The sequence below is a fragment of the Cavia porcellus genome, unplaced genomic scaffold, assembly GCF_034190915.1.
Source record: "Cavia porcellus strain 051 isolate PalLab524CR breed Dunkin Hartley unplaced genomic scaffold, mCavPor4.1 scaffold_8, whole genome shotgun sequence".
Lineage (NCBI taxonomy): Eukaryota > Metazoa > Chordata > Mammalia > Rodentia > Caviidae > Cavia > Cavia porcellus.
In genome coordinates, this window is record NW_026947491.1 from 73,708,101 (window position 1) to 73,728,371 (window position 20,271).

The 20,271-nt window shown below is 33.1% G+C and overlaps 1 protein-coding gene across 9 annotated transcripts in view; it reads left to right on the forward strand.

Annotated features, from left to right (window-relative positions):
• The window catches only part of Mettl25 (methyltransferase like 25), an 85,418-nt gene that overhangs the window by 28,389 nt on the left and 36,758 nt on the right, over positions 1-20,271 (forward strand). For all 9 annotated transcript variants that reach the window (XR_010049396.1, XM_063255219.1, XM_063255222.1 and 6 more), the window contains 2 exons: positions 14,971-15,065; positions 17,252-17,281. Coding sequence is in view for 8 of the 9 variants with exons in the window: in XM_063255219.1 (XP_063111289.1) it covers positions 14,971-15,065; positions 17,252-17,281 (125 nt within the window). In the remaining variant the exon portion in view is untranslated. The remainder of the gene's footprint in view (positions 1-14,970; positions 15,066-17,251; positions 17,282-20,271) is intronic.

Genomic DNA, 20,271 nt, shown 5'->3' on the forward strand with positions numbered 1-20,271 from the left:
TGTTTTTGTGATGTGGGAACTCTTTTCATTGCATCCTACAGATTCCAGTAAGTTTTATTTATATTTTTGTTTACTTGTAGATATTGTTTAATTTCCTCTGTGACCCACTGATTGCTCAGTAGTGTATTACAAGTTTCCATGTGTTAGTGGGGCTTTTATAGTTTCTTTTATCATTAATTTCTAGTTTAATGGCACTATGATCTGATAACATGCATGGGATAATTTCAATTCTTTTGCATTTACTTAAGTATGTTTTGTGGGCTAGTATATGGTCTGTTTTAGAGAATGTCCCATGTACTGCTGAACAGAATGTATATTCTGATGTTTTTGGATGAAACACTCTGTATACATATATCAAGTCCATTTGTTCACAGGTATGATTCAGTTCTGTTATTTATTTGCTGATTTTCTATCTGGTTGATCTATCCCTTTGTGTTAATAGCATGTGAAGGTCTCCCATTATAATTGTGTTATTGCTTATTTGATTTTTTATTTCTGTTAATACTTGTTTTGTATAGCTGTGTGCTCTGGAATTTGGATCTCCAGTCACCCACCAGCCTCTGCTTATAGGCCACACACTCAAAGTACTCTTTTTACCTCAGCTTCCAGAGTTCTTGGGATTATGGGTTTGAACTGTCACACTTGGCAAGCTCTGTACTGTCAGAGACATCTGACTCCTCAAGAGTTATGTCTTGCAAAACAAAGAAAGAGTGTTTACTCATATGTATATCAAGTTTTAAATACTCTTGGATACAGATAATTGAAAGTCTACCTAAAAGTGGATAAGCAATAAAGTTACTTATTTGACATGGGGGGAAGTCAGCAGATCATGATTTTAGGGTTAGTGTCACTGAATCATTTATACTGGAGTAGTAGATTCACATTTAGGCTTTCCTCTCAAGACTGCAAAGTGATTACTGCAGTTACAGTTGTAGTATTTTAGTGAGGAGTGGGCATGGGTGGACATTTTCTTCTTGATCATCTGTCTTCTTCAGTCAAGAAGGAAAAAATACCTGTCTAAAATTTTTAAAGAATTGTTCATGTTTCATTGTATTAACTAGTTCACAGGTAAGTTTTAGCTACAAGGGAGTGTGAAAATTTGGATGTTTATTTTTTAGCTTCTTTTGTGAGGCAGGCAAAGTATAAAGTAGTAAAAATGACTTTTGAGTAGCCTACTAAGAGCTTTTACAGAAACATCGTTTTTGCTTTCTCTCTTGTAGTCCTCCCTCTCCTCCTTTATTCCCTGGATATCCTCTTCTGTCCTGCATTGGGAGACTAGAAGAGTAAGAGAAGATTATTATCTCTAATATTCTTGAGCTTTGGAGTGCATCAAGTTATTTAATAATAATTTGTTTAGTATTTACCTTTCACAGCTGACTGAGGTTCTTGCAAGTAAAAATGCTTATCTTTAGTATTTTCCTTGTAATAGCTAACACATATAATGGGAATGATGTTAAATGATATTTATTTTTTAAAACACTGATTTGTTACTGGTTAAAACTAAAGGTATTTGATGAAACTTTTTGAAAATAAATAATTCGACAAAACATAGGTTTTATTTTTACCTTTAAATCTATATAATCATCTTACTATGATCATAAATTCTCCCTTCATTATTTCTTGAGAAGAAACAAGACACTTCCAAATATGTATCTGTTAACTATAAAGCTTTTATTTCCCCTCCCAAGTATGAACTCTTTGACCATGAAAATTTTAAAACATGTTTCTGGAAGAAGATTACATGTTTTTTCTACTTACATTTTTTTGACTCAGACACACATTAAGAAGTACATTTTGATCACTACCAAGTAGTATAGAGATAAAAATATATAGCTGATGCTTAAAACTTTCAAAAACAAGTACTCTTTTCTTTTTGGTTTTGGTTAATATTTGTTCTTTATTAGGTGCTTAATTTTACATCACAGCATTTTACCACGATGCAGATTGACATTTTTATTCTTTTCCTTTTCTTTAAAATGATAAAATGTTGGTCACAACCCAGTAACTGATTTCATAGCCCATTAATAGCTAGTGCTGTAATGATAAATGCTTAATGATTGGCTCCATAAAAGTTCTAATGCAGAGCATTTCCTCATTTTTGTGATATAAATACACTCAAGTTGGCCAATTTCAGGCCAGCAGCCTGACATCACTAATTGTTGAGTTTGTGAAGATACGGATTTATCAGCTATCGCTGGAGGCACTAAAAGCCAGGTCCATCATCATGCTGGCTGTACACTACAGAGACTATTAGTCATAATATGTAAACCTGACTAGATTAGTAAATACCTGGAAAATTAGTAAAACATTTTTGGGTATGTGTTAGTCTATCATGGAGGCAATACAGTGTTACCTCAGTTCACAAACTTTATTTTTTCCACAACTGTGGTTGCAAACCACATTGGATAAGAACTCAGTCACATTTCCCCATGAGGTCCACATTGAACCTAACCATGAATTTGGTTTAATTCTCGTCCAATTCGGTTTGTGACTAGAATCATGATAAGAGTTAAGTTTGGGAACTGAGGTTTCTGTCATATGGTCACTAACTTCTTTCTCTGTGGCCCTGCTCTCCTGCTCCGCTTCCTAGCTGCCATGAACTGTTCATGTTTGCTCCACGGTGTCCTTTCCCTGTGATATCTCTGCCTTGGATTAAGCCATCATAGACTGAATCCCCTAAAATCATGAACTAATTTAAAACTCTCCTTATTTAAGTTGCGGGTGTTGGTTGTTATTTCTCAGGGGTGGGAAGACTAATTTATCTATTCCGTTTGAAACATTGCTATATAAATTTAAGTTTGTTGTAACAAATTGAATTTACTCATTTGGCTGCGAATTCCTTATCTATGCTATGTTAAACATACCAACCAGTATCTGATATAGAGCAGATGTTTAATATATATTGGTTAAAAAATGAATTGATTGGGGCCAGGGTTTTAGCTCAGTGGTGCCGCTTGCCTGGCAACCACGAGGTCATGAGTTCAATTTTCTGGTACCAAAAAAAAAAAAAAAAGGCTGGTTTATTTTGACAAATACTGTATGAAAGAATATATATGTCTTCCTAAGTTTGTTTTCTTTTCAGTCATTCAGTTTTTCATATAAGCACTCTAACTTTTCAACTGAATCTGAAAGGAATTTTCAAGATTATAAATTTCTGAATTAAAGAAATATTTTAATTTGCTTATTAAGATGTACCAGTTACATAACATGCTTTCTATTACATCATATAGAATCTTTTTCTGAAAATTTTAACATGAAAGTTGAGAAAGTAATGTTTTAAAACAAATTATATGATGGATTATATTTCAGAATAATAATTTAGAAAAAATGAAGTTTTAAAAATAAAATATACATTATGATTATTATTTATATCATTTCTTTTCATTGTTGTGTATGTCAGTCCTTTCATACCTTATGAATATTTCATTAAGAATCTCAAGGTTAGGATATGAAAATTTTTTAACAACTCCCTTAATTTAAAACCAACATACAATTAAAATGAGGACTTTAAAATTATGGGAACATGGAACTAATTTAATAACAATAACATAGTGCAAGAAGAACATCACTATACAAAGGAAAGGAAAAGAAAGTGCTCTAAAGAATATAAATGCATGTGTGTTTAAGAGTGTAGGATTGATAACCATGTTACTAAGTTTTTGTTTGATCGTTGAGCAGAACTGTTTGCAATCTCACTGCTTGAATGTCCACTTTGTGTGCTTTAATTTTGTAACCTGAACAAGTTATTCTAAGATGACAGTATGTAATTTGTCAATTAGTGATTACTTAGTGTTTTTTTTTGAATTTTGTTATTATTGCTTCCCTTTTCTTCTGTTTTGCTTTTTTTTCTTTTTAAATAAAATTTAGAAAAGAACATCACTATATATTGTAATACACTTAGATTTAGACACTCATCAGATTTGAGTATCAATTTGCTGACTCCAAGACACGAGATATCTAAACAAAATGATTTAAAGAAGTACACAATGTAATAGGTTCTTTTATAGATAACAGTAGTGGTAGTATGGTGTGTAGGTGCTTACATGTCACTGTGTGACATATTTAAATATCATGCATTATGTGTCTCATTGCCCACAGTATCATAGTAGGTTGTTCATACATTATACTGCAAACATAGACAGAGGTGATGATTCTAATCACTGCATAGAAATATTTTGACAGATGAGAGTTCTCCTTCTATCTCTGCAGTGTTATGACTTTAGAATAAATCAAGTAGCCTTTGTAGTTTATCTATAAATTAGTGAAAGAAGAGAAATGGGTTAAATTAGATGATCTGTTTCGTGGCTCTGATGATATCCTGTGACTTGCATACAGCTTTCCAAAATGTGCCTGTTACTTTTAAACTGGATTTCACTTTTGTCAAGACATTTCAATTTAGTTTATGGTACATGTGTTTTTTCTTAACTGTATTTGGTTCGTATAGACAAACACTCCTATTTCCCACTGTGATTCTGTATTTGGATGATAATATGTTTTTGCAAATTACACTTTTAAAACCTATCTATACTAGTACACTAGTGGCCATAAATGTATCTCCTAAAGTTTTATATGTCTGACTTTTAAGAAGTAAAACATATTAAATACATATTTAACTTTTCATTTTCTTAGGTATCATGAAGTTTATTAGCTAGCTCAGTAATTCAATGAGAAAGTGTCAGGACATGTCTCCGCTTGAAAAAAGTTTCTAGGATGCTGTTCTAGGTATCGTTCTTTGTAGTCTTATAGCAGATAAGTGCTGTCAACCTTGTAGATTCAGCTGTTTATAAGCTTTTATTATAATATCACATTACTTTTTGCTGTTCAGCTGGACCTATGTCACAGAAAAATTATTGCCAATTAATATGGGATGAATACAGAGATTTCTAGATGTTCTTGGCATTCTTTGTGCAATTACCTCACACTGACAGCTGTATCTGATCTTTAGTGAGCTGTGTATACTTTTGAGAATGTTGGCACTGATTTTATTTTTGCCCGAGGGTATCTTTTTGCTGCTTTGCAATATTTAGAAATGGGTCCTTAATACAGTTTGCCCCCTTTTTTCTTTAATTTGAACCTCATTATTTTTGTGATTAACTTGAACTGGTTTTGAACCACATGCCTGTTGGATTTATTTTGCATAATAAGTTCTTCTTATGTTCTTGGTAAATAAGACAATATGATTAAATCTAAAATAGGAAATTAATATGTCCACTTAAAAGAAGCCATAAAACTCATTTATGTTTCGAATGTGAAGTAATATGAAAGTATAGCTGAGAGAAATTCATGGAAAGTTGACTGTCAAACTAATATAAAACAGATTTTTAAAAAAGCTAGCTGTAATCTACTGGTTTTGTATATAAATTTGGATTTGGACACTACAGAGCAAATGCACTTCAAACCTATTTTTCTAAAAATGTAGTGTTCTTATATTTTCCCCCCATGGTAAATAAATGAAAATAAAATTACCTAAATTTTTTTCATTATCTGTTTGGGACTATTGTGAAATTTTTATAGAATAAAGTTACAACATGATATGTAAATTAGTATAAATAATCACAAATGTCCCATATATGCCTTCATATAAATTCTTTCATAAAAAACAGCAAAGGGAACCTGTCACACACAGTAAGGTAGACCCTCCATTGGAAGCAGCTGTTTACCAGACCAGTATTTGCCTCAGTACCTGGCCTGTGCTGTCTATTTGTCATACACAAATATACCAAGGCAGTACTGTTTGGACTGATTCATTAACAGACAATGTTTTAATGTAACTATGCCTCTTAAATTAATATGTACATCTTTTTGTGTTCATTTTCATACATACATGAAAATGACATATATATATATATATATATATATATATATGTATGTATCTTGAGATAGTATATCCAGCTTGTACTTTTAATTAAAGATTAAGTGTAACATTAAAACACTGAACATACAATGGAAGCAGTAGAAGGGATGGTTAACAGAAAAAAGATTGTTATAAGTAGTACTATATATAGCTAGAGTTTTAGTCTGGATTCTTATGCTTGCATATGCACACTACTTTCATAAATATATATACAATATGTAATGAGATTTACTGTAAAGAATTGGCTCCTATGGTTGTGGAGACTAAGAAGAATCGTGTTACACAGCCTTAAGATCCAGGAAAACTAATGGCTTACATTCCAGACTAAGTCTGAAAATGTGAGAACCAGAGTATTGATGATCTAGTCCCAGTCCAAAGGCAGGAGAGCACAGTTGTTTCTGCTCAAGCAGGCAGGCAGAAAGAAAATTGAATCTTTGGTTGATTTTTAAAGAGAATGGTCCAGAACAAAGACTAAACCTAAAAATGAGGCAAAATGACTGTTAAGTAATATAATGATAACCTTTTTTAAAAAATACAGTATTTCTGAAAGACTATATAATATCTGTACAAAAGCAAAAAACTGTGGAGATCTGGCTGCAACACCTACCATCCCGTTGACCACCAGGGTTGATGCAGCTGATCAGGTGTCGAGGTGGGTGTTCCCTTCCTCCCTCCCTCAGCGCTTCTTGTGTGTTCCCCTGCCCAGGATGCACACTCAATTACAGAGAACATAGAGGAGGACCATGCTTCAGTGCTCCTTCTTGACAAAGACTTTCAACAAATGATGTAAAGAATAAATTTACTTAAACACAATATTTTTTATGAAAAATCTAGCGTCATGTTCAGTGGTAAAAAGGAGAAAGTCTTCTGCAGAAGACTCAGAACAAGACAGGGGATGCCAATTCTTCTCTCTTACCATAGTAATGAAAGTCCTAGCCAGAGCAATTATGAAACAGAAGGAAGGAATCCAAGTTAGAAATAGAAAGTCAAACTGTTTGCAGCTGTAGAAATCTCTAAAGACTATATTTTAAAATAATCCTATTAGTGTTAATTGAATTCAGTAACATGATAGGACACAAAACTAGCATGCAAAACTCAGTTGTTGCCATGCACTGACAATGGCCCATCCTAAAATACAATTAAAATAAATTATTCACACTGATATCAAAAAGAATAAAATACTTATGAATTAATTTAACCAAGGAGAAGACTAATTTATATAATAGAGCTACAATACCCAAGTGAAAGAAATTTAAAAAGATAAATGGAAAGTCGTCACATGTTCATGGGTTGGAAGAATTAATGTTATTAAAGTGTCCATACCTCCCAAAGCATTCAGTGGATTCAATATAATCCTTGTGAAAAATCACAGTGGCATATTTTATAGAAATAGGAAATATATTGAAATTTATTTGTAACCCATAAAAGATACTAAGTACTTCAAAGAAATTTGGAGTTAAAGTTGAAAGTAGCATAATCCCTGATTTCAAAACATTACTAAATTATAGGAGTCAAAATAACATTATAAAGCATAAAAATATACATAAAAACAAAAAATAGAAAAATGTTCAACATCACTGGTTTTTAGAAAGATGCAAATTAAAACAATGCTGAGACTCCATCTCCAGAAAGAATGGCTATCATCAAAAAAATCAATAACAAATGTTGACAATGCTGCGAGAAAAAGGAACCTTTCTCCCCTGTTGGTGGGAGTGTAAACTGGTATGATATGGAAATTCTTCAAAAAAATTAGGCTTAGAGATTCCTTTTAACCTAGCTCTTCCCCTTCTCAGTATCTTCCTGAAGGAAATTAAAACATCATACCACAGTGATACATATGCACCCATGTTTATAGTAGCACAATTTGAAATAGCTAAATAGTGAAAACAACCCAAATGCCTATCAACCAATGAATGGATAAAGATGTGGGAGTTTTTTTTTTTTTTTTTTTTTTTTTTTTTTTTTTTTTTTTATAAAACGGAGTACTTCTCAGTATTGCAGGATAAATTTGAGGCTTTTCTAGGTAAATGGATGCACCTTGAAACCATACTCTTAAGTGAAAGATGTTAGACACACATGTGTAAACATCCCATTGTCTCCCTAGAATGAGAAACTGAAAACATAAGGACCAAAATGTGTAATAGATACTGTGAAATGGGGAGAGATTGTTCAAAATGGAAGAACGGGGAGGGGGGAGAAAGGAAGGGAAAAGGGGATAAATTGATTTAAAGAAAGGATAAAATGGAAACAAAGCTTTGTAGATAGTGAGGGAGAAATGGACTGCAGGGAGGAGAGGGGATTGGGAAAAATAGAGAAATCAAAATATGTCCTATACAGATACAAATTCCCTGTGATGAATATGAGCATTATGTATGTCTAAATCGTACCAATAAATGTAATTATATAAAAACAATAAAGCAAAACATCTTCTTTATCCAACAAAGGTGTCACAAATACTCAATTAGAAAAAGATAGTCTCATGGTACCGCTAAAAATGAAAAAGACAAAAAAAGATAGTCTTCAGTACTTAACATTGAAAAATTGGATATCCACATGTAAAAGAACAAAATTGGACTCGTCTCGCACCATATATAAAATACCTTAGTTAAGATAGATTAAACATAAAGCATAATTATTCATTCCAAAATGGTATGGAGACTTAAATGTAAAGTCTGAAACAATAAAACTTAGAAGAAAATATAGGGAAAATATTTTGGACATTATAGTGATTTATTACATATGAAAGCAAAAGTAGACACATAGAATTATATTAAACTAGTAATTTTGTACACAGTAAAGGAAACATTTAATAACATGAAAAGTCAGCCTATAAGCAAGGATATTTACAGACTATCTTAAAAGGAATTCATATCTCAAGTATATAAGAAGCTGTCATAACTCAATAGTAAAACCTTTTTAAAAAGCATAAATGAGTAAAGAGCCTGAGTAGGCATTTTTTCAAAGAAGATGTACATCTGACCAACAGTATAAGCTACTTAAAATGACTAATCGTAAGGGAAATCTGAACCTAATCACTACTCAGACATATTAAAGTGATTATGTTAAAATTACAAAGCACAAGTGCTGGCAGGAAAGCTAGGAAAATGAAACCAAATTTCAAAGCGCAATACCTGTTGGCAAGAATATGAAGAAAAAAGAATCCTTTTACATGTAAATTGGTGTATCCAGTATGGAAATCAATATATAGAGGTTACATGTAAGGTCGTCTAGCAGTTTCCACATTTGGGTGTATATTCAAAGGGGTCGAAATACTAATCTCAAAGAAATTATCTGTACTCTTGTGTTTGCAAAATTATTTATAATAACCAAGGTACAAAATCAATGTAAGTGTAGATTGATAAATATTTAAGGAAAATATGGCATGTTGCTATAGAATATTACTCAGCTTTGGTAAAAGAAGGAAATATGCAGGAAATTGTGCTGTCCAATAAGCAAAACAACAAATGCTGCCTGGTCTTACTTATGTGTAAAATGGAAAATAGTCAAACAGAAGCAAAGAGTAGAATAGTTGAAATAAGAGTACGGACTAGGTGAGGAGGGGAAATGGGGGGCTTGTGTTGGTCCTTGTGTTATGTAATGAAGGGCTGAGATGGTAACTTCCGAAGAGGAAAAGCTTATTTTGGCTTACTGTTTTAGAGATTTCAGTCCATGGTTGCTTGGTCCTCTGGTGACACTGTATGTAGCAGGAGACACATGTGATAGAGGAGGCCTGCGCACCTCATGGCTGAGGAGGAGGGAAACAGTGGCCAGCATACCATTGTCCTGTTGGAGCGCATTCCCCAGAGTGGCCAGCATACTGTTGTCCTGCTCGAGGGCATTCCCTGGATGACTGGCCCAGCCTCCTAAAAAGTCTTACACCTCTTTCCAATACTGCCAAGCTAAAAATGACTTTTAATTTATGGGACTTCAGAGACCATTGCAGATCCAATCTATAGCAGATATATTGGACAAAAAGAGCAAAGTTTCATTTATTTAAAATAAATAACATCAGCAGATCTATACAATATATGGCCTCTGATGAGTAATAGTATATCTGTCAGTTGTTTGCTCTGCAGGAGGAGGGGAGAGCCCACCATGATCTTAATCCCAGAGGAAATTGTGATGTAAATTCAGAAAACCCATGGTGATTATTAAATTTGTGGTGTCCTGTAGAATGATACAGTTTCACGTAGCCTTCAGCCAAACCTAGCATTTCCTAGAAATTCCCTCAGGATCTCAAAGTTTGTAAGTGTGTAAGAGATTCAGGGAAGCAAGTTAGGGAGTAAGTCTATCCTTCTGTCTTTCATGTTCTTTTATGTAAGAATTTAATACACTGTATAGAGAAAACTCTCTTACTGACAGATTGAGAATACCTTCTTTTGGACTTCACTGTGGTACTAAGTAGTAGCTTCATAATCTCTAAAGCAAAAAACCATTTTAAGCCTCGAAGCTTTTTTATTTAATTTACTGTATTTTTATTAGTATATGTTTGCAATTGATGCAGTGTACAATCATCTTGGGAAGTGCTTACATGTATATATTATAGCCTTTTTTCTTAATCCCTTCCCTGACCCTCTTAGGAAGGGACAAGGGGACAGATCTTTTCCAGTAGAGAAGTGAAACAAGGACGAGGGTTGAGGAGGAGGGGAAGGGGGATTGAGAAGAATAAAGATGAGCCATTAACAGGAGCCTAATAACTCCATTCAGTGTAAACAGGGCAAATAATATCGGTAAATCAGTCCCATCACTTTGATCAGCACAAGTCAGGGAACAGAGCTAAGGCAAGACCATCCTTTACCAGTCTGCGTTTCTCCAGCGATTGCACCATGTGCCATGTGTGAGCGCTGTGCGCTGGCTTCCATGCTGTATCATCCAGAAAGGAGGATTCTGTGTGTGTCTCTGCCTGTGTCTTCCCTTTATCACCAGAAGTCAGTTGAGAAACAGAACTCTAGTCTGTGGGGGAAATTCTTCCCACTGCCACAGCATTCACAGCTTCACCACTGTGTCTCTGGAAACTCAGGATTTAACCCTAGCCTTTATCGCTGTATGTACCAGCCTCTCCCTAGGTCTCACTGCTTATCCCTTATTTATAAAACCCTAATCAATGAATCACCAATTCCCTGCATTTTGACTTTGTCTCTCACTTTTCCCAGTTCAAAAACATTGTACTGTAGCCTCTGGTATTCAATTAGACATCACCTAAATTGTCTGTCTCTGCTGCATCTTCTCTGAAAAGTAATTTTCTTTTCTAATCAAAACCTAACTTTTCCCAAAGTAACCATACTTCCCATTCTCCTCAAGCAGTAGATTTTTCTGTCTCATGTCTCTTGTACAACATAGTTACTCCCTTGCTCTTCATGCCTTACTCCCTTATTTCTAGAGTGCATTTGTTAATCCAGAACTGTCACAGAACATGTTCAAAATTTAAAGCCTCGCTACCTATTTTCAGGCAAGTAGACATGCTTTTATTTTGACAGCCTAAGGTGAATGACAGCACTTATGGTTCACTAATTATACTTTCATTACAAATCTATTGTTTGTTTGTCTTTTTAAAAGTGAGGTTCATTCATGTTCTGCAATAAGTTCAATTTCATCCCTTCCTTTCTACTGTTAAAAGTTCGTTTACTTCTTTTCTTCCTTGCTAGGCATTTGGTTGGAATATTTCAAAGAGACTGAGAAATTGCTAGTCTGTTTTTTTAAGTTGTAAGATAATCTGGGGAGAATATACCTTGATAGAAGCTTAGTTTTTTGTGTTATATTTTGTTTTGTTAAATCATCCTCCAATATAGCCGTCCCTCTGTTTCTGCAGAAAATTGGTCCAGAACCTTTCAGGGCTACCAAAGTCCGCAAATGCTCAAGTTTCTGATACAAATAGCATATGATAAGATTTATCATCCTCTATACTCTAAATCGTCTGTAGGTATCCTTACTATACCTAGTAAAACATAAATGATATGTAAATAGTTGTTATACTGTATAGTTTAGGGCATAATGGCAAGCAAAAAGGTGTCTGTAATGTTTATATGTTGCAGTTGTTTGAATCTGTGACTGGAGCACAGGGATGTGGAGGGGTGACAGTATTTTCATGGCTTGCTTCCTTATTTAAGATGGTCAGACATCCATTTCCATAAATGACTATTAATTGGAGTGTAACTATTCAACTGCTGTGCTCTGGATACTTTAAGGATGTTCCTGAGATACTGCTTCCTTCGTCTTCTGAGTTTTGCTTCTGAACAGAATCATGATTATCCATTTATTGTAGGGTGGTGTACAAAATTAGCCTTATCTTAAGCACACTCCTCTGTTAAGAATTTAGAAGTATAATAGATCCAGAACCAAAGTGATGTGAGGCAGAGGGATATTTCAGTTTCAATCCAGAGGTGGAGAATTAGCGCTTCTTTGGAATCGGTCTACTAAGAAGTCTTCTAAGAAACCAGGATGTCCTGTTCCACCCTCTGTTGCTCTTGTCTACATGGTCTTAGACTACTAATATGACCACAATCAAACAAAGATGGACTGAAGTAAGAGAGTAGGGAGTGTACAGAAAAGAGCACCCCCTCCTTTAACCATATGATTCTGAATTTGCATACGTATTTCTACGGATATCCAATTGGCCAAAACTTCTCTGAGAATTTAAGTCTTTAAACAGAGAAATACTCGTGTTACTACAAGAAATGTATTTCTTGGAGAAAATGTATTTGAAGATAGGAAACTAGCTGTTTTACAGTGCTAAAATCTAGGAATAAAATAGCACACTGTCATCTCTCTAGCTGTTTACAAAGTCCTTATAGTAAACTTTGGCTTAATGTAACCCTTGAATTTGGCAGTAATCATGTCTTAGTTAAACTGTTGCAATAAAACTCAAACCTCTGTTTCAAATCATTTTGGAAATAGAAGTTCAATAGCAAAGTTCCTTCCAAGCCAGAGGGAAGAAAAGAAATAGATTGGGAGGGGGGGAGAGCTGAAAACAAGAAATTGAAGCTGGTCTGGTGGCATACACCTGTAATCCCAGCACTTCAGAGCCTGAGGCAGGAGAATCTCCATGACTTTGAGGCTAGCATAAGCAAGGAAAGAAAGAAATGAAGAAAACAAACTTTTAACACTAGAAAAGAAGGGATGGAAGTAAACTTACTGCAGAACAAAAAAAAAAAAAAAAGTAGAAGAAGAAGTAGACCAGGGCCCCCAGGACCTGGATAGCCTTCCAAGGTTTCATGAGCTCTATATAACTGTAAGTGAAATTGTTTCTTAATGTACATTTATATAGCATAATAGTCATAAACATGAGGCCTGAAGTGAAACAGAGTTTACTTTCCAGATCTTTCATGTGCTAGATTTGTGAATTATTTTCCTGTGCTACCTACCTGTGACCAATTTTTTTATCTGAAATATAAGAGGAATAGGATAACCAGTTAACATAATTGCTGTAGGGACTAATGTGGGTTAATATATTTAAAGCATATATTATAGTGTCTCACTATATAAAATACTGTATAAATACTAGTATTATTATTATTTGTATTCTGGCACATGGGGCAATCGTTTTGAGAAATGCAGACTGGTAAAGGACGGTCTTGCCTTAGCTCTGTTCCCTGACTTGTGCTGATCAAAGTGATGGGGCTGACTTACTGATATTTTTGCCCTGTTTACACTGATTTTCTTATTGTTGTTTTGGTTTTGAAACAAGGTCTCATTATATAGTTTGTGCCTGTGTAGCCCAGGCTGGCCTCAAACTCATGGCAATCTTTCTGCCTCAGCCTCCTGAGTGCAAGGGATTGCAAGCATGCCCACCTCCAATTATCGATCTGATTATCAGTAAAGTCTGTTATAAATTCCAATCCATACTTTAAAGAAACCTCCTTCATCAATTTGTGATCTGCATTAAATTCAAACTTAAGGGCTGGGAATCTAACTTAGAGGTAGAACACTAGACAAGCATGTATGAGGTGCTGGGTTCAATCCTACGCAATAATAATAATAATAATTCTAATAACAATAAACTTGCTGTTTTAATCAAAAATCATATGATCCTCATAGTGCAGAAGATTTTTGAGTGGAATTTGCCTTGCTTGCATCTTCTTTTAGAGTTTTCTTGTATCAAGTTTGCAGTTCTGTTTTAACTTTAATTTTAGTATAATAGAAATTTGTATTTACTTTAGCTTTTTTGTTTGTTTTGTTTTTTTGAGATAGGGTCTCACTATGGATTTCAGGCTGGCCTTGGACTCACTTTGTAGCACAGGCTGGTCTTGAACTTGCAACAATTCTCCTGCTTCAGTTTCCTGAGTGCTGGGATTACAGGAATGTGCCACCATGCCTAGCTTTTAGTTTGCTTTTATATCACATTTTTCATAAATTTCAAATTATTTTTAGGGTTTAGTTTAAAATAGAAATTGGTTTCTTTTCCTTTTCAAAAGCCTTGTGCAGCTAGTTCTATATGACAATTTGAACATCAACAAGTTGCAAATGTAACTGTAGGAATGAGTTGGGTAGTAGATGTGTGGAGCAGATGAATTTTCATTTTTGTCATTCCTTGAATTAAATAAAGTGAGATTGAGCCAAACTGTATCACAGCTGAAACTATTACATGTTTTTAAAATAATGAGAAAATAAGAACCTATGCAGCTGTTCTTTTTCTGAACAGTAGTAAAGAAAGTAGTAAAGAAAGAGTAAAGAAAGAGAGATGCTTCAGTGTTATTAGCAGTAAACTCATTGTACAGTAAATTGCCAAATGTCATATTTAGTATCACTTTTTTTATAAAGCCAGGCCAACAATAAATGTCCAGTACGTTATTAATCTCCTTTAGCTATACAGAACCTGAAATGCATTTGCATTTTAAGTTGCTTTTGCTAAATCTTAAACAATTTTGGCAAATTGGTTGGTATCAAAACTAGAACTTAAACACGAAACAGCTGTTGTTGAGTAAATACAATTTTCATAATGTGAATATGTTAAATGAAACATTTAACAAACTGAAATGACCTGTTAAACATCACCACTTCCATGTTTAACTACTGTTTGACTTTCTCATTGACTCATTTGCTTTCTCAATAGATTATTTATTTTAAGTCAAAGAGGAAGAATTTTATTTAAATAATCCATATTTTTTCCCCATCTGCAGAATGTACTGAAGAAAAATGGGGATTTCCAATGTGCCAGTATTTAAAAGAAGAGAGATGGTGCTGTGGTCATAATGCCAGAATGTCAGCGTGTTTGGTATGGTTATATTTTTCCTAGAGTAAAATCTTTATACAGATACGGGATTTGTTACTTGTGGTTTATATCATGCAGTAAATCCCAAATTTTGTAGAGTACCATCATTAATGCTTTTATGTATTAAAGATTATGAGAAAAAAATGATTTTCATTTCAAATATTATCCACTTTGAATAACAAGTATTTGCATGTTATTAATTGTATAAAATGTACCAACTACCAAATCTTAAACACAGAATCTGTTTAGTTCTGTACACATAGCCTTATGACATCTTTGTAGACATTATTTCCTCGAATAATTTTTTTATAAAATGGAAAAATATTAAGCTACCTGACATATAAAGTATCTAGTTAAGTAAAAATTTTATTATGGTTGATTTGACTACTGTCCTTAGACCTAGAACATTTTAATCCTTGGTGCTCTTTGTTCATGCCATGATGTAGCTTTACAAAGAATAGTATATGTGATTGTGATCAGAAGTTTTAAATACCACATTTATATTGGATGAATAAATCTATATATCTAAATTACAGCATGAGGACTATAGCTAAGTCTCTTGTATTAATGCACACTAAAATTTTCTGGGAGTGTATCTTAGATGTTTTTACCACCCACAAAGATAATTATTAGATAATAGATCAAATTACCTATCTATAATAATCATTTATATATGTATCAAAACATATATGAAAATATATGTATATGAAAATATGTAAAATACTTGCATATTAAAAGTGTGTTATAAAATTTTTTAATGAAATGTAGTTTGTGGGATAATATATTTAAAAGTTAACCAGAAGTTAAATTAATTCTTTAAAGCCCATCATCTCTATGTTGATTACATAGCAACATAAGAAATAGTATACCAGTATTCTAGATTGTCTATCCTAGAATAGTCTTAGAAATGTATGCTCAAATAATACTTTTATAGCCCTACTGAAAGTACTTTCTGGAAACTTGTCTTGTTCTTTCCTTTTATGTGTAAATGTTACTTGTTCAGAATCCTGTTAGACTGACAGATCATTCTTGAATGATGTGGTTCCCACAGTGTTGACAAGCAGATTTATGCTCTCCAGGCAAGACATTCAAATAGTCCTTTCAGTGAATGTGACTATCCTGAGAGATAATACTTAAAAGATACTGACAGCAAGGATTTTGCTGTAAAACAGGATAGATCTATTTCTCTACGGTGGCACCCACAATTAGTGTACTCAGAAGCATAATGTTTTCTAATCAGGTTAATGATACTCCCATTTTAATGATCAGCAGACTAACAAAAATCACTAATTAAGGTTAATACCTATTATATTTTTTTAATTAAAAAAAGCAACTTGGTGGAAATGGAAAGTATCCAAAATAAACTAACATACAATGACTATTAATATCCTTTAGAAAGGTAAAAGAATATGTTGTATGCAGAACAAGAATAATTGATATAAAAATAAACATGGATCAAAATACCAAAAAAAGTTTTTTTGAAATATAAGTCCCATTAATGTAGACCATGTTACTCTTAAGAACTTTCCCTGAGCCATGGAAACTCCTCATGGAATGCCCATTTCCTGAGCTCCATTCCAGTCCTTATTCACCTTGATGTCTTTTGGTACATCTCTGCTCTGTAACTGATCTTTTTGAAAAATACTCAAAGTTTAGGTACTTTTCATTTTGTTTTATTTTGATTTTTTTAGTTTTTGTAGAAGGCACATTTCACAATGGGTAAGGGTAAGTAGGTAAGGTAAAGAGATAAGGGTACTAAATTTGTTTGTTTTAGATTAAATTGCATATTAACAGTGATGTTATTTTGATGTTATATGTAAATTTATTTATGTATCTCATGTATACATATAAATAGCTTTGGATTTATTTGGTTATTTACACTAAACATGAGTTCAACCTATATCATTTCATTTCTTTCTTAATTCTTTCTGAAATTCAAGAACTATGCATAATTAATGTGTATATGTTGTTTGTATATGACACATATCTATTAAAAATTCAACCTAAATTATACAAACCTACTGCTAACATTCTTTAATGATATGAACACTTTCAAGTGTATAAACTTAAATGTTATCACTTAATTCATCATTTCAAGTGGGACTTTTATAGATCCTTTACTATATGTATATAAATATTAGAAGACGACATAGATCAGCAGTCTTTGTCTTATTCTCTTTATTTTCTAGGCATTGGAGCGGGTTGCAGTAGGCCAAGGGGTGAGTGAGAGTGTTTACTTTAATTCAGCTAATGAATGCAGTAGTTTTTTTTTTCCCCATCAAGCCCTCTTCATGCTTGACCTGCTGATGAACTAAAAACCTGATGGATTTTAATAAATATCACCTCTACTTGTCACCACCACATATTCAAATCTATACATGTTCTGTGTGTTTACTTTAAAAGTGAAGTGAACTTTCAGAGAAGTAAATTGAGCTTTTAGGAAAGTTTCCATATTATACTATTATACGAGCCTCTCATTTATTCATATTACATTAAGCAGTCTATAAATATGTCTAAAGAATATTGTTGCTGACTGTAAAGCTTTTATGGACTTAGTTCAAGCAGAGATAAACAAGATATAACATTCACTGTATTATTTAACTATACCCCAAAATATATAGTTCAGTTCACTTTTTGATAATTTTTATTTATTTGATTTAGTCATAAATTATAACAGCCAAATGGGCTTCCAAATAAAAATGGAAACTTAATATATCCCCTAAATATACATATAATTACATTGTCTTCTACCAAATATTCAGGAGACACATAAAAATATTTAAGAGATTTTAAGGCTTTTCATAAGATTATTTTTATTGGACTTGAATTTTATACATCTCCCTTTTGCTTCAAGTAAAATTAATGTCAATTTGAATTTTTTTAAAAATAAGATAGCAAAACCAAGTTTCACTTACTTACACTAGGCCAAGAACATTGCTAACTACCTTGTATATTGTTGTTACATAAATTATTAATTATGCCTTTCTAAAATTTTATTAAAAACTTTTCCTGGCCATTAGAATTTGTTTAAGTGTATGAGTTTTAGTACAGACTGCTGTTTTATGTCCTGTCCTTCTTGCATACTGGCTTAGTGGATACATATATATCATATATGGACATTAGAGTTTGTTCAAGTGTATGAGTTTTACTGTCAGACAGCTGCTTTGTGTCCTGTCGTTACATATTGGTTTAGCAATTGGATACATATATATCAGAATTTCTCTGCAGCTTAATTTTTCATCAGTAAAATAGAAAAAAATATCATATCAGGAACAATACTTTTCTCATAGGGTTGTTGTTAATGACTGAATGAATAAAACATGTAAACTATTTAAAACAATATTTAAAACATAGTATGCACTCAGTAAAAAGCAGTACCTAGCATATAGTATGTATTCATGTACTCAGTAAATGTTAACAGTTGTTGCTATTACAGATAATTGGTAATGATTGTGAAAATAATATTTTAACCTAACACGGTCTTTCAAAGTTTCACTCATCAATTAAGATAATAAATGCATAATACCGTGAAGTATGTACCGTCATCCAATAGTGCATATGAGGAAACTGCAAGGTAACAATTGCCGAAATTTGAAAGTGTATCTTACGCAGAAGGCTCTCAACTACTATAACCACGTAGCACCTACAGGTCTGGGACAAGAAATTTTATCATAATAGTCCTCAAGGATGTATTTTTTTAATTTTCCAGGTGTTTGGTTATATTTCCAGTGAATGCTATCAATTAGATATTGCTTCAAAGTTACATGAGAACTTAATATGCAGCAGAAATGTGTGTGTTCTAGGTCTCTTAAATGCAGAGCTCTGACTTTCAGCTTAGAGTCTTTTTCCATGAGACTTATAAAATGCCTGTCTAAAACATATGCTTTAAGTGTGTATGCTTTCTGAAACGCCTATTTTTAAAATGCATTACAAGTGGTAAGTAGATTTATCACTTGTGAGGGAAAGTGAACTCTGGTCTATGTCTAGTTTTTTCCTAGAAGAGTCAAACACAAGCTGCTTAGGACATGTTGACTCCCTTCCCACTCATCCCCATCTGTATTAGGATAAACAGTCCTAGTTATTCCAAGAATGTATATCGGAAGGCACTTCGTAACTATTCCTTTTCTTTGGGGATACAGCTGTAAAGCTCTTACTTACTCAGGGTAACCTGGGACTGATTATTTGCTGCATTCTGTTTATATTCTCTTATACATTCTAGTTATGTGTGTTCTATTGCTTAAAATGCATTTCTTAGTTTTTTGATTAACATTTTACACTCAGTCCTTCAGTAATAATAATTATAAATTTATTTATAAAACTTGATACCATTTTACATAATTTTAAACAGCATGAGAAAGTTTTTAGTCTCATAAATTTAAGATTTTTTATCTTAACAACTAATCAAACAAAAAATTAAGACCTTTGCAAAAAATATTTGACCTTTGTAAACAATTTATAGTATTAGTATTTCATTCCATGGAATAATACTTTTACCTAAATGCCTTAAAGTTCCGTAGAACATTAAGAGATTAGAAGTTAATAAAATTATTTCAGATTTTTAATGAAAATTTTCAAAGAAATGAAGAAGATAGAGATTTTTGTACTGTAGAAAAATGCTACTCAAGATGAGAAAATGTCAAATGGAAGATATATCTGGAGATAAGGTATTCTAGATTAAATGTTTTGGTTGTCATAGTTTTCAAGGGAAGGAAAGTTTTGAAATTAGTAGGTTTTGTCTCAAGTGAAGGATTTGTATTTGGGAAGAGATTTTGCGTAGGAAAATTTGTCTTCATTTGTCTCCATTCTTTTTGGTATAGAAATTGTACTTTTTCAATGTTATAAATTTAAATATGAATACTGAAGTGTGCATATGGGTCTACTTTCATTGAGTTATTTCATGAACTGATTTGGGCACTGTGATATTCCTAACACCATTTTCCCAAGGATCAGCTATCTCAGTATTCCTGCCTTTCAGAGGTGACATAATTTGTATTCTTTCAAAGTATTGTATTAAGATGCTGTAAGTGAGCTGGTCCCTATTGATTAGGAGGTCACTGCTATGAAGAGAATGGTTAAACCTCAGCCCTTAACTTCTGATTTTGTGTAGTGTCAGCACCACAGTGTGGGAACTTTATATCAGATAGGTAAGAGATAGTAGAAGAGGTTTTCTGTTTGTGCACAGATGAAGGTTTTTGTGTGTGCTAACTCC